The sequence below is a fragment of the Oncorhynchus mykiss genome, chromosome 12 (genome assembly GCF_057628025.1).
Source record: "Oncorhynchus mykiss isolate SJ-2025 chromosome 12, ASM5762802v1, whole genome shotgun sequence".
NCBI lineage: Eukaryota > Metazoa > Chordata > Actinopteri > Salmoniformes > Salmonidae > Oncorhynchus > Oncorhynchus mykiss.
The window spans coordinates 17,921,071-17,934,598 of NC_143033.1; the positions used below are offsets into that span (position 1 = coordinate 17,921,071).

The window sequence follows — 13,528 nt, forward strand, 5'->3', positions numbered from 1 at the left end:
TTATTTTGAATGCATAAGATTCTGTATTTACGATAGCATAGCTTTATAAGGTCCGATAGAGACCCAATCCTTTTGTTCCTCAGTTTTCCCGCTCTTTCATTCAAACCCACCTCCCTTTCTTTGTATAATCAGCCATCATATCGGTTTCGGGACTATGCCTAAAAGGCCAGCATCCCGGAGTCGCCTCTTCACTGTTGACCTCGAGACTGTTTTTTTGCGGGTACTATTTAATTAAGCTGCCAGTTGAGAACTTGTGAGGCGTCTGTTTCTCAAACTAGACACTCTAATGTACTTGTCCTCTTGCTCAGTTGTGCACAGGGGCCTCTCACTCCTCTTTCTTTTCTGGTTAGAGACAGTTTGCGCTGTTCTGTGAAGGGAGTAGTACACAGCGTTGTAGGAGATCTTCAGTATCTTGGCAATATCTCGCATTGGAATAGCCTTCATTTCTCAGAACAAGAATGGACTGATGAGTTTCAGAAAAAAAGGTCTTTGTTTCTGGTCATTTTGAGCCTGTAATCAAACCCACAAATGCTGATGCTCCAGATATTCAACTAGTCTAAAGAAGGCCAGTTTTATTGCTTCTTTAATCAGAACAGCAGTTTTCAGCTGTGCTAACCTAATTGCAAAAGGGGTTTCTAATGATCAATTATCCCTTTAAAATTATAAACTTGGATTAGCTAACACAACGTGCCATTGGACACAGGAGTGATGGTTGCTAATAATGGGCCTCTGTACGCCAATGTAGATATTCCATTAAAAATCAGCAGTTTCCAGCTACAATAGTCATTTACAACATTAACAATGTCTACACTGTATTTCTGATCAATTTAATGTTATTTTAATGGACAAGAAAAAGTGACCGCAAACTTTTGAACGGTAGTGTACCTGTCTAGGTTGGAACTGTTGCTGTTAAAATACAATAAATAATTTAATTCTGAACTGGAATAAACTGATTGACCACATCACACAGATGTAGCCCAGAAAACACATATACACACAGTCCTAATGAGAGGTGTGTGGGCTGGTTGAAGTTTTCAACAAGCATGTCTATTCTGGGCTGTTTTTGACAGTGAAACACTGAGGTCATGCTCAGCATTGACACTGTTTCTGTACTTGAGAACCCCGACTTGCAGAGGCATGTGGTGCCAAACTGGATCAGAACATCTACTGCTTTCTCAGTCAGGCAGGAGACCGCTTCCTACTGTAGATGAACAACCCAGAACTGTGTGTGGTCGCCTCAAAAAGCATCTTGCTTCAATCAGTTTATTCCAGTTCAGAATAAAAATTATTACTTGTATTTTCAACAGCAAACAGTTCCAACCTAGACTTATTTTCAATAATAATTTCTACAGTAAAATATACAGTAGGCCTGATAATTTTCATCTTCGTCTGTACTGTTTCTGAGGGGTGCACCATCAGTAGCTAGCTAGCTTGCTTTGGCTAACGAGGATTGCTTGAAAGATAAACTCACATCTACTACGATAGGACTCCCTTATTTCTGCTTATCATAACCTATTATAAAATGACAACAATGCCTTGGTAGTTTACTTATTTTTCCACTTTCGAAGAGTTCTGCCCCGTTCTGAAAGAACTCACTTGGTTTACCGTCATGTTGTACCTGGATATTTGGCCAGGATGTGTCGTTGTATTAACTTGTTCGTTTTGAGAGACTCATTACTAAGCACTTCCCCACACAAAACACATTGTGGGCGCTCCTCGTTATTTCTCAAAATGTGTATGAAAGAGACAGAAAGTCGTCACTGTATTTGCGTTTCATGCCGATTGGGCTCAGTCAGAACTTGTGGCTAGCACGACAGCGGTTAGCGATGCCGAGCGGGAATAACTAGTCAGTGGCTTGAACGACAGCGCTGCAGTGTGTGGGTCGCGGAGTGATCTTCAAGAAAACTGCAGAAAAAAAGATCCGGTAAACCGCGAAGCACACGAGCATCTCCCTCTCCCACTCGCGCAGCTGCCAAACCGAGCAGAGACCACTGCTAAGCAGAGCGCGCACTGAACCGAGAGCGCAGTTCACTTTGCCAAATCAATTCCAGTAATTCATGAAGTAATTATACATTTACGTCGCGACCCACCATTAAAAAGGTCCGCGACCCATACTTTAAGAAACGCTGGTGTAACGCAATAAAAAATAAACTTGTGATGGGTGCGGATGAGTGTCAAGACATACATGCGAATGCCTGTCGTATAACGTCAATATAAAACCATAATAGGAGTTACATGTGTTCGATATTTTCAACTTTATTTTTCATTACATTATCATTTTTATATTAAATGCAATTTATTGCTATTTCTTTGACAAATTGTTTGTCTTTATAGAAGTGATAATGCAGGCAATGAAGACAACGCCTACTATTTATTGCCCGAGACGTGCGTGCGTTCCAAGAGGCATTGATAGGACCCCTAGCCAAATCAGGCTTTAGGTGTGAGCCTCAAGCTGTTAAAACCAGTGGTTATAACTAAGCATTATTCTAATTAAACGATTTGCTTTAACTTTACTTGATAATGCTTACGGGTTTGTTAAACAGTCAACAATATTAAGGTCGTATTCGAGGGGTATGTTGTCTTTCCGTTGATTGACTTGGAGGTAATGCAAGCTAGCTACTGCTGTGTAACATTGACTGCGCCGTTAGTTAGTATAGCTAGGTAACTAGCCAGCTATGAATGAAGTCTCCGCCAAGAAACCAGGCAGTTGTCAAAAATATTAGCTAGCCCACCAGCTCTTGAAGCTAGCTCGTCAGTTACCATAGCGATCTAACTTGTAGTTAGTCTTGGATATATCCTAGCTATGATTATGTCTGTGTATGATTGGTCACCGTTTACAATAAAATGTTACCTTCCAATTTTGTCTGGCAAAGGCACCAGAATATAGGCATCATGCAAGTTAGCAATTTAACCCAATTGCTGGCTAATTATGTCTGATAGACTGAGTTTCAACAGCAGATGTAAGGAAATTGTCATACAATTCTACCTATCTTTGACTTCGTGAATGAATATCAATCATCTTTGTTGCTAGAGATTGATCCTCAGCCTGTAAGCTAGATAAGACCGAGAGGTACACTACATGACCAAGCATATGTGGACACCTGCTCTTTGAACATATCATTTCAAAGTCATGGGCATTAATATGGAGTTGGTCCCCCGCACTTTGCTGCTATAACAGCCTCCACTCTTCTGGGAAGGCTCTCCACTAGATGGAACATTGCTGCGGGGATTTGCTTCCATTCAGCCACACGATCATTAGTCAGGTCGGGCGGGCACTGATGTTGAGTGATTTGGCCTGGCTCGCAGTCAGCGATCCAATTCATCCCAAAGGTGTTCGATGGGGTTGAGGTTAGGGCTCTGTGCAGGCCAGTTAAGTTCTTCCACACAGATCTTGACCAGCCATTTCTGTATAGACCTTGCTTTGTGCACAGGGGCATTGTCATGCTGAATCCTGAAATTGCCTTCCCCAAACTGTTTCCAGAATGTTGGAAGCACAGAATCGTCTTAAATGTCATTGTATGCTGTAGTGTTACGATTTCCCTTCCCTTGAACTAAGGGGCCTAGCCCAAACCATGAAAAACAGCCCCAGACCATTATTCTTCCTCCACCAAACTTTACAGTTGTCACTATGCATTCGGGCAGGTAGCGTTCTCCTGGCATCCGCCAAACCCAGATTCGTACATCGGACTGCCAGATTGTGAAGTGTGGTTCATCACTACAGATAAAGCGTTTCCACTGCTCCAGAGTCCAATGGCAAAGAGCTTTACACCACTCCAGCCAACGCTTGGTATTGCGCATGTTGAGCTTAGGCTTGTGTGCGAATGCTCGGCCATGGAAAACCATTTCATGAAGCTCCCGACGGACGGTTCTTGTGCTGATGTTGCTTCCAGAGGCAGTTTGGAACTTTGTAGTGAGTGTTGCAAGTGAGGACAGATTATTTTTTACACGTATCAGCACTCAGTGGTCCCGTTCTGTGAGCTTGTGTGGCCTACCATTTCGCAGCTGAGTTGTTGTTGCTCCCAGACATTTCCACTTCACAATAACAGCACTTACAGTTGACCGGGGCAGCTCTACCAGGACAGAAATTTGACTAACTGACATGTTGGAAAGGTGGCATCCTATGAGGTTTCCATGTTGAAAGTCACTGAGCTATTCATTAAGGCCATTCTGCTGCCAATGTTTGTCTATGGAGATTGCATGGCTGTGTGCTCAATTTTATACACCTGTCAGCAACGGGTGTGGCTAAACTAGCCAAATCCACTAATTTGAAGGGGAGTCCACATACTTCTGTATATATAATGTATGACATCATGTAGCTGCTTAGCTGAAGATGGGGGTGTTGGCTAATTGATTGAGTTGCAATGTCACTGCAATAGCAGCAGCAGCACTATTCTGCCAAAAATATATTGCAGCAGTTTACGTGGTGAAGTTTGGTGTTATGCATCCATGTTGACTGACATGGCAGGCCATGACAGGCTTCTGTTTTCAGTGCTTTGACAATGTATGTTTGCTGTCATCAGACCAATCCATTGTTGAGGGTCCAGGATCATGACTAAGCCATGTTGTTAGTGGTAAAATACTGATTGTCTATGATTCTCACTGTTCGTTCGATTTGAAGGCATACTTTACCTAATTAACCTTTTTCCCCTCTGTTCAGATAATCGATCATGGCTACTACTGAGAATGCAGAGACGAGTTTACCAGAAAACAAAGGAGACCATCATGGGAGTGCTTACCCGAACACAAAGCACCCAACCAAAGTCCAGTACTGTGGAGGTAAGTGTATGACTGTGTCCGAAATGGCACGCTATTCTAGTGATCTATAGATGATCATGGCCAATTCCTAAAACATTGTTTTGTAATGTCACATTATTGTCAAGGTCTAACACTTCTCCATTTACTTTTTTTTTTTGCAGTGTGCTCCTTGCCAACAGAGTATTGTGAGTACATGCCTGAGCCAGCCAAATGCAGGCAGTGGCTGGAGAAGAACTTCCCAGATTTGTTTGCCAGAATGAGTGTAGGTGAGTTCCATCAGACAGTCTCCCACTCCCTCCCTTATTTTTCCTATCAGGAAGATGGGTGCTGTTATATTAAAATACGTCTTTTTTTTCTGCCTTACTGGTCCGGTAGGAAATGCTCCCAAGCAGGACACCGGCTGTGAAGAGGCGCCACCTGTTGGAGAGGAGGAGGAGAGGAAGAAGCAGAAGAGAGGTCTGAGTTCAACTCTTCAGTTTTAGTTTTGAATTCTTAAAAAATGCTTCCTTCCTCCTCAAATCCTAACCCAGTGTTTCCCGGCACACTCTTCAGGGACCCCCTAGCCGGTCTACATACTTGTTATATTCCAGACTATTGTTGTAGTCATCAAGCTCTTAATTGGCAGTTGCATTGCGTGTGTAAAATTACTGTAACCCGTTAGGCAAAGACAAGTCACACAGTGGCTGAATAAATTTAACCACACTTTTGTTTCATAACAAAACCGGAGAGTAGTGTCTTTCCCGGTGAAGTCCACAATGCAAATATTGCATGTAACAAATAGTTACATCACCTACAGCAGGGATGGGCGATTTACAACCCACAGCCCCCCTTTTGGAAGAACTCCATCGGGGGCTCGGCTTACTGTTTAGAGTTAGAATCGTAGAATAGACAAGGTGTAATTTTGAAATTTGGTTCTGCCTCAGCAGTTTTTCTCTTATGTTTGTCAGTCACTGGCAGTCACTCAATTAGCCACTCAATGTCAGCAAAACATTTTTTATTGATAGGTTAGTCTAGCAGCCAGCGATCTAAACTTTTAGTAGTCATGGTCGAGTTACTAACCGGGGTGGGCCCCATTGATATTGTAAGTCACGCTCACTCAGATATCATTAAAAACTGCAAACATTTCTCTTCACCCTATGGAAAAATGTGTAGAATTGCAGGAAATTAGCTGTAAAACTGCCATTTTTCCCCCCCTTGCCCCATGGCAAAATGAGTCGAATCTCATGAAATCAGTTTTACAATTGCAAAATCTTCTCTCCACCCTATGGCAAAATGTGTAGAATTGCAGTAAACTTGCTTTAAAACTGCAACGTTTTCTCTATGCTCCATGGCAAAATATCTAGAATTGCAGGAAATTAACTTTAAAACTTATATTTTAGGGCTCACAAAAGTATAGGGCTGTGGGTACGCAGACAGCGAGTCACTGCGGCCCCTCATTACGAGTTCAGATTTTTTGGGCCCCCACTCCCATCAAAGCTGCCCATCGCTGACCCTCAGCATGGTCAATCAAGTTAATGTTTCCTACATTTTCGAACTACTAAACAGTTATTGATTTAGAACCATGGAGAGTTACCGCAAGTCGCAAAGGAAATAGGAGCTGCCTCCGCTATTCTAGCATCATTTCAACATCATCAAATCAACTATAGCCTATGCTTAGTTTAATGAAGTTAAAGAAACCAAAAACAATTTAGTCCAATCAACGTAAGCTAAATATAATGTGGCTGTCCATGGTACTGTTTTATTTGCTTGTGCATGTTAACTTGTTGACACGCTAATGCCATCCTACCCGCTTTCATGTTTCCACAATGGTCTGACTGTCATACAGTACATGCTTTTAGTTTTTGTTGTCCTAGACTAGGCTACCTGGGTAAAATGTTTGCCAGCCAACTTCCTCGCATGGGCAACGATGATAGTTAACGTTAGCCTTCTTACATCTAGCTACATATTGAACTTCCATCCACTCAGGCCAGGGGCACAATGTATGTTTAATGGTTGGATCAGAATCACTGTTATAATCAAATAAAACCACAAGTCCAAGTCCAAATCCCCATCTCCATTTAGGAAAGGGCCGATATTCTAGCTAACTAGCCACTGGAGGACAACGACGCAACATGTTTTTTTCTGTCAATGACGTTTTGTTTTTATGTGATTTGATTGGTGTGAAGCTTGGCCTCCCTTAACTTTTTTTGGGGTGTACCAGGACTTGGTTTAGCTAAACCCTGGTTGGCTATTATTTTTTTGTAGGCTTCCCTTGCTATACGGTATGAAAGTCCCGCCAACTTCCTGGATCATGTCCTACAGGATTTTTTAATGGCCTTCAATATTATATAATCAAATTCATGAAAACACAGTTATATGTACAATTCTATTTTTATTTGTGGATTAATTCAATTCTACCCTGTGACGGTTTTATAAAAATAAAATGCAAGCGAAAACCTTCATGAAAGGCATCATTTAGAAGTAAATTATTCCACGAATACAATTTTACATATGACTGTTTGTTCATGAATTTGATTATATAATATTGAAGGCCATTCAAAAATAGCCTGGGACATGATTCAGAAACTGGGCAGGACTTTCATACTGTTGTATTGAATTCAATAGACGAGTTGGTTGTTTAGCAACAAAACCGATGCGTGCGCAACTATGGGGCAAAATATACTGGGTTGGGTTAGATTGTTGACAACATGTAAACTATATTTAGTTTCCAATGTTTATTGAATGCATAAAGTTGCACAATGAGCACTTGTTGTCTGTCAAATCTGTTGTTACAGTTGTTGGTTAGCTAGCTAGCGAATTTTAGACATATTGACGTGACATCAGTCAACACCTCGACATGGTATCAAGAACAAACTAAAACTAGCTGAAATGAGCCACTTACGATTCCCCACATGGCAGTTTCCTGTCATTTGCTCGCTTTCTGGCCATCCAGAATCACAACAACACATGTACTTCTGCCCCATTGAAGCGTGCATAATATTTTCGTGATGTTCTCCGCTAACTTGGCTAAGAGTTGAAGAAAGGCTGACTGCATCACTTCTTATTTTTATGAGAAACAATGTGTTGGAAATTCGAAATTGTTTGCATAGTCAACTTACACACAGCACTGAAACACACACGTACCCCACCAGATATGCCACCAGGGGTCTTTTCATAGTCCCCAGGTCCAGAACAAATTCAAGAAACGTACAGTATTATACAGAGCCAACTCCCTTCCATCTCATATAGCGCAAGTGAACAGCAAACCTGGTTTCAAAAAATAAATAAAGCAACACCTCATGGCACAATGCCTCTCCCCCATTTGAACTACTTTTTCTGTGTATGTACTGACATGTATGTGTAACTGATAGATGCACGCACACTACGTTGATGTTTTAAATGTGTGTAAATTGTAGTCTTTTGTCTGTAATGTCTTTTTTTATTGTGTGTCATACCCGATGATGTGTATAAACCCTGGATGACTGATTGGGGGGCACTGTATTGAAGCCACGCACAGCCATCTTGGCACTCCTCCTCCATTGTAAAAAAAGATTTTGGAAGCTATAGAAATCCATTTATTGATGTCTACTAGGTTTGCAAAGGGTCAGACATTTTTCATGGGAAGTTAAGCCCCGGAATTTGGGGAATTTTGCTTAAATTCATCAACAAAGTTAGCTTGTAACAGTGAAACTTTTTTTTGTGGGATACACATAAGGCAATTCTAGGTCTTGTGGCATATTTTGGTTAAATTATCCCCAATTCAATGGAATCGCAACCCTCTGCATGCACAGTGCATTCTTCCATCACATGTGCAGTGCACTCTTCCATCACATGTACAGCTGATTCTCAAGATCTTGCGCACTAATGAGATGCTATTGAACCCACACTACTACACTGTCTGCGCCAAGGACTACATGCTTTCTGGTAAGTTTTGATTACAATACTGGGTGGGGTGAATGTATTTTTTTATGACATAATGTTTTGTTAATTAACTAGTAAGTAGTAGCCTACAACAAAGTGTTCAAATCATTTCTAACTTGTTAACAATTTCTGCTAGTTAGTTTTTGTTGCCATGTGGGTTTTAGCTTGCTTGAGCCTGCTAACTGAGGAGTGTTAATTCACCTGTTTCCATACATGTATAATTTAAAACATGCATTTTACAAAGGAGTTGTTTAATCGAACTGCTTAACTATTTATCTGTACATGGAATTGTATTAGTTTTTTGTTTTTACTAATTTTTTCTAATCTTTACAGGAAAATGCCACAGGCACTATCTGATATGTGGAGACATTTCACTGCAGCTAATGTAGGAGGAAATTCTGTGTACATTTGCAAATAATGTACCAAATCATATGTGAAGAATGCAACAAAGATGCAGAATGATCTGGCCAAGTGCATAAAGTTCCCTCAGCGCTCACAACAAGCAACCTCTGACAAAAGTCCCTCTACTTCTATTCGAGGTGAAAATGATGAATCAGACACCTTATCGATACAGCTCATGGTCCTCATGGAATCAGAAGTTTTTTTGACTCAATGGAGGAATGTAGTTAGAGAAATGCTGGTGAATGTCTTGCTCGGGCTGTGTATGCAACTGGTTCACCTCATGCTCACAGGCAATGTGTATTGGAAGAGATTTTTGCATGCACCCCTCCAACCAGACATGCTTTATCTACTAATTTGCTGGATGCAGAGTTCAACAGAGTTCAATTGAAGGTCAAGCAAATCATAGAGAAAGCAGACTGTATTGCAATCATCTCTGATGGGTGGTCGAATGTTTGTGGGCAAGGAATAATTAACTACATCATCTCCACCCCTCAACCAGTGTTCTACAAGAACACAGACACAAGGGACAACAGACATTGCAGATGAGCTGAAGGTAGTCATCAGTGACCTCGGACCACAGAAGGTATTTGCACTGGTGACAGACAATGCTGCGAACATGAAGGCTGCTTGGTCTGAAGTGGAGGAGTCCTACCCTCACATCACACCCATTGACTGTGCTGCTTGTGCATTGAATCTGCTCCTCAAAGACATCATGGCACTGAAACAATGGATACACTCTACAAGAGAGCCAAGGAAATTGTTAGGTATGTGAAGGTTCAGGGGAAGGAGTCTCCAAGAAATGGCTGTATCACAGTCTGCCGATATGGACTGCCCCATCAAGAGGATCCTCCAGGATGATGTATTTTGGGAGAGATTGGGAAGCAGCCCGAAACTCCTGAAACCTATAGCAGTAAACATTGCACGGATTGAGGGAGACAATGCCATCCTGTCTGATGTTCAGTCTCTGCTTGCAGATGTAAGATAATAAATACATACTTCCCTGCCCATTTCACTGTTGCTCCAAGCAGAGGAAACTACAGTTTTGAAATACATCAAAAAGCGTGAAGACTTCTGCCTGAAGCCCATACACGCTGCAGACTACATGTTGGACCCCAAGTATGCTGGCAAGAGCATCCAGTCTGGTGCAGAGATCAACAAGGCCTATGGTGTCATCATTACTGTGTCTCGCCACCTTGGCCTGGATGAGGGCAAGGTTCTTGGCAGTCTGGCGAAGTACACTTCCAAGCAAGGGCTTTGGGATGGAGATGCAATATGGCAGTCGTGCCAACATATCTCATCAGCCACCTGTTGGAAATGGATTTTGTGGATCTGAGGCTCTTTTCACTGTTGCCTCCATCATCCTCCAAATCCCACCAACATCAGCCGTGTCAGAGCGCAACTGGTCCTTGTTTGGGAACACACACACCAAAGCACGCAACAGGCTGACCAATGGAAAGGTTGAAAAATTGGTGGCCGTCCGGGCAAATTTGAGGCTTTTTGAGCCTGACAAAGAGCCATCCTCAACAAGGTGGGAAAGTGACGAAGATAAGGCCTCAGAGTCTGATGTTCAAGAGGTGGACATTGAGAAGGTCCAGGGAGAAGACATGGAAGCCTGAGAGGAAGACAACCAAAGCTTTAGTTTCTAGACTATAATTTTACATATGTATGTTTTTGGGAGATGCGATGGATCATTCAATATTCTCTTTCTCGGGGCCTCCCAGGTGACGCAGTGATCTAGGGCACTGCATCGCAGCGCTAGCTGTGCCATCAGAGACTCTGGGTTTGCAACCAGGCTCTGTCTCAGCCGGGCGCGACTGGGAGGTCCTGGGGGCGACACACAATTGGCCTAGCGTTGTCCGGGTTAGGGAGGGTTTGGCCGGTAGGGATATCCTTGTCTCATCACGCACCAGTGACTACTGTGGCAGGCCGGGCTCGGTGCGCGCTAACCAAGGTCGCCAGGTGCACAGTGTTTCCTCCGACGCATTGGTGCGGCTGGCTTCCGGGTTGGATGCGTGCTGTGTTAAGAAGCAGTGCGGCTTGGTTGGGTTGTGTTTCGGAGGACGCATGACTTTCGACCTTCGTCTCTCCCGAGCCCGTATGGGAGTTGTAGCGATGATACAAGATAGTAACTACTAATAATTGGATACCACGAAATTGGGGAGGAAAAGGGGGTAAAATTAAAAAAAAATATTCCCTTTTGTTGTTCAGTGAAATCATCCCGTGTGAAGTGTCAACTCATTTAATTAAAGTTCAATTCGTAACTAAATTGTTTAAAAATATATATATATTGGAAGGATTTAATCATTTGCAATTATGTCTACTTATGATAAGGTAAAAGGTTTCTGTCTCCATTTGATATGGTAAATATATACAATGCAAAAAAACATCTACATTTAAAGGGTATTAATATTAATTTGCATACATTTCCGTTAATTCCCACGGAAAATGTCCACCTCTGAATATTCCCCAAAATCTTCAACCCTAATGTCTACATACGTTTTTGACACATTTATTACATTAGACACCTCAATGCGCACCTTTTAAAATTATATTATGAGAGTTAAATAGAAGCAAGGTTTTCCATTTTTTTTTGCTGAGAATACTAATGTTACTGTCCCCACTACAACAACAAAATGTTTAAATACATGTAATTTTGTCCTTGACACATTTTAACTGAAATACTGTAGAATTACATTCATTCCTATGGCGGACTGCTCCTACTAGGGTGTGCCAATATTACCGACTGGTAGCTTCAAAGCCGCTCAATGGCCAGTACGTAGCGTCAGCAATAGAGGGTTTATATACATCATTGGTCGGACCCTAGCAAGACTAGCTGTTGCCATTGGCGTCAGCTAAGGGGCATCCTAATAAAATATGCATCTAAACCTGTCTATGCTACGGGCAGAAACATGTCATACGCTTTTTGGCCAGACAGTATCACAGACATGGGCTACACCTACTGAGACAGAGGGGCGCTGTTTCCCTCGCTCTGATGAGAGACAATATTTGTATTATAATTTTTTTATTGGTCAAATTTTTGGGAATCCTGGCCTCCCTTGGCATCCATGACTACACACCACTGTTGAGTCCGGTGTGTTTGGCCTGGTATAGAACAAACGTGCAACGGCTACGGGTGTCTGAGGACTGGTTTTGGAGACTCCTGTTCTAATCTGTTTGTTCTGTCTGTCCAGGTGGCAGAGGACAGATCAAACAGAAAAAGAAGACTGTGCCTCAGAAAATAACAATAGCTAAAATCCCCCGCGCCAAGAAGAAATACGTCACACGGGTCTGTGGAATGAACACATTTGGTAAGACTGCTGACTGTCACACACACCTTTACTGTAACCACCTTTAAAGACATGGATATACCAGTAACCTTGTTTTTCTTGCTTGTGACTGGATGTCCTCTCTGCAGACATAGACCTTAAAGAGGCTCAGAGATTCTTTGCTCAGAAGTTCTCCTGCGGCGCCTCTGTGACGGCAGAGGATGAAATCATCATTCAGGGAGATTTTACAGATGACATCATCGATGTCATTCAGGAGAAGTGGCCTGAGGTAAGAAAGCTGTGTTTACTCTCCCTCGTCACATAGATGATGGAAAATAGTTACAGGAAATAGAAAGATTAGCCTGTGTGTAACTCAATGAGGGCCGTCACTAGTTGCCACAGTCATGAACCCTGCCTATTTCTACAATTTATTTTCTTAATGTGATTTTAAACTTAACCCCACTGCTAACCTTATGCCTAACCCTAACCTTAAACCCCAAAAGCTAATTGTTTTCCTTTTGTGGCTGTGGTAACTAGTGCATAACCTTAATGAGACATCACAGCCCTACACACGCTAAAGCCATCTGTCTTTCTGTTCATTGTAGGTGGATGACGACAGTATTGATGATCTTGGAGAAGTCAAGAAGTGAAGACCCGACGTGTGCTTTTAGTGAGAATGGATGTGACCTGTAACAACAACAATAACTTGGCCAAATGTACACATTAACATTAAAAAAGGAGTCGTTTTATATCTATTTTATTTACTGTATAGAAACTGTGGACTGGGCCACCCCACTTGACATTTTTCGGTTTTTGATAGCTGCTCTCTTGTTTGCCAAAGGTCTGGTCTGATGATCTGAATCCTTCCAAAACGCTTTTCACTCGGCAAGCTTGTAGGGTAATAAATGTCGGTCTCAATCACTTGTTCACTCTTTAGTCCTTCATCATATCACTCTGTGTATGTACACGTCTCACTATACTGTCTGCACTGTGTTCATCCTGCCTTTGTGTAATTTAATTTCATAAGACCCATCTGTGGTCGTTTTGTGGGCAAGGGGCAGGGTCATCCACTCGTGCATTTTACCAGTAAGTCTATGGTCTAATGAGTCTTCTCAAATACATCCTGTGGATAGGCCAAGTACCCCCAGTGGTCCTAGTACCCTTGGTTGGGAACCACTGTCCTAAAACAATGATAAAAATAAATT

The 13,528-nt window shown here is 42.1% G+C and overlaps 1 protein-coding gene across 7 annotated transcripts; it reads left to right on the plus strand.

Annotated features, from left to right (window-relative positions):
* Positions 1–2,374: 2,374 nt before the first annotated feature.
* LOC110537084 (density-regulated protein) lies at positions 2,375–13,244 on the plus strand. Of its 7 annotated transcripts, none has more exons than XM_090191887.1 (7): positions 2,375–3,923; positions 4,658–4,776; positions 4,917–5,021; positions 5,131–5,211; positions 12,249–12,365; positions 12,473–12,612; positions 12,929–13,244. In XM_090191887.1, exons 2-7 carry the CDS (start codon positions 4,668–4,670, stop codon positions 12,971–12,973), a joined length of 597 nt encoding a protein of 198 aa, XP_090048013.1. In that variant the 5' UTR covers positions 2,375–3,923; positions 4,658–4,667; the 3' UTR covers positions 12,974–13,244. The 7 variants fall into 7 exon arrangements, with proteins under 7 accessions (XP_090048013.1, XP_021478523.3, XP_021478524.3 ...); XM_021622848.3 differs by having other exon boundaries at positions 2,386–2,602; XM_021622849.3 differs by having other exon boundaries at positions 2,390–2,571.
* Positions 13,245–13,528: the final 284 nt, after the last annotated feature.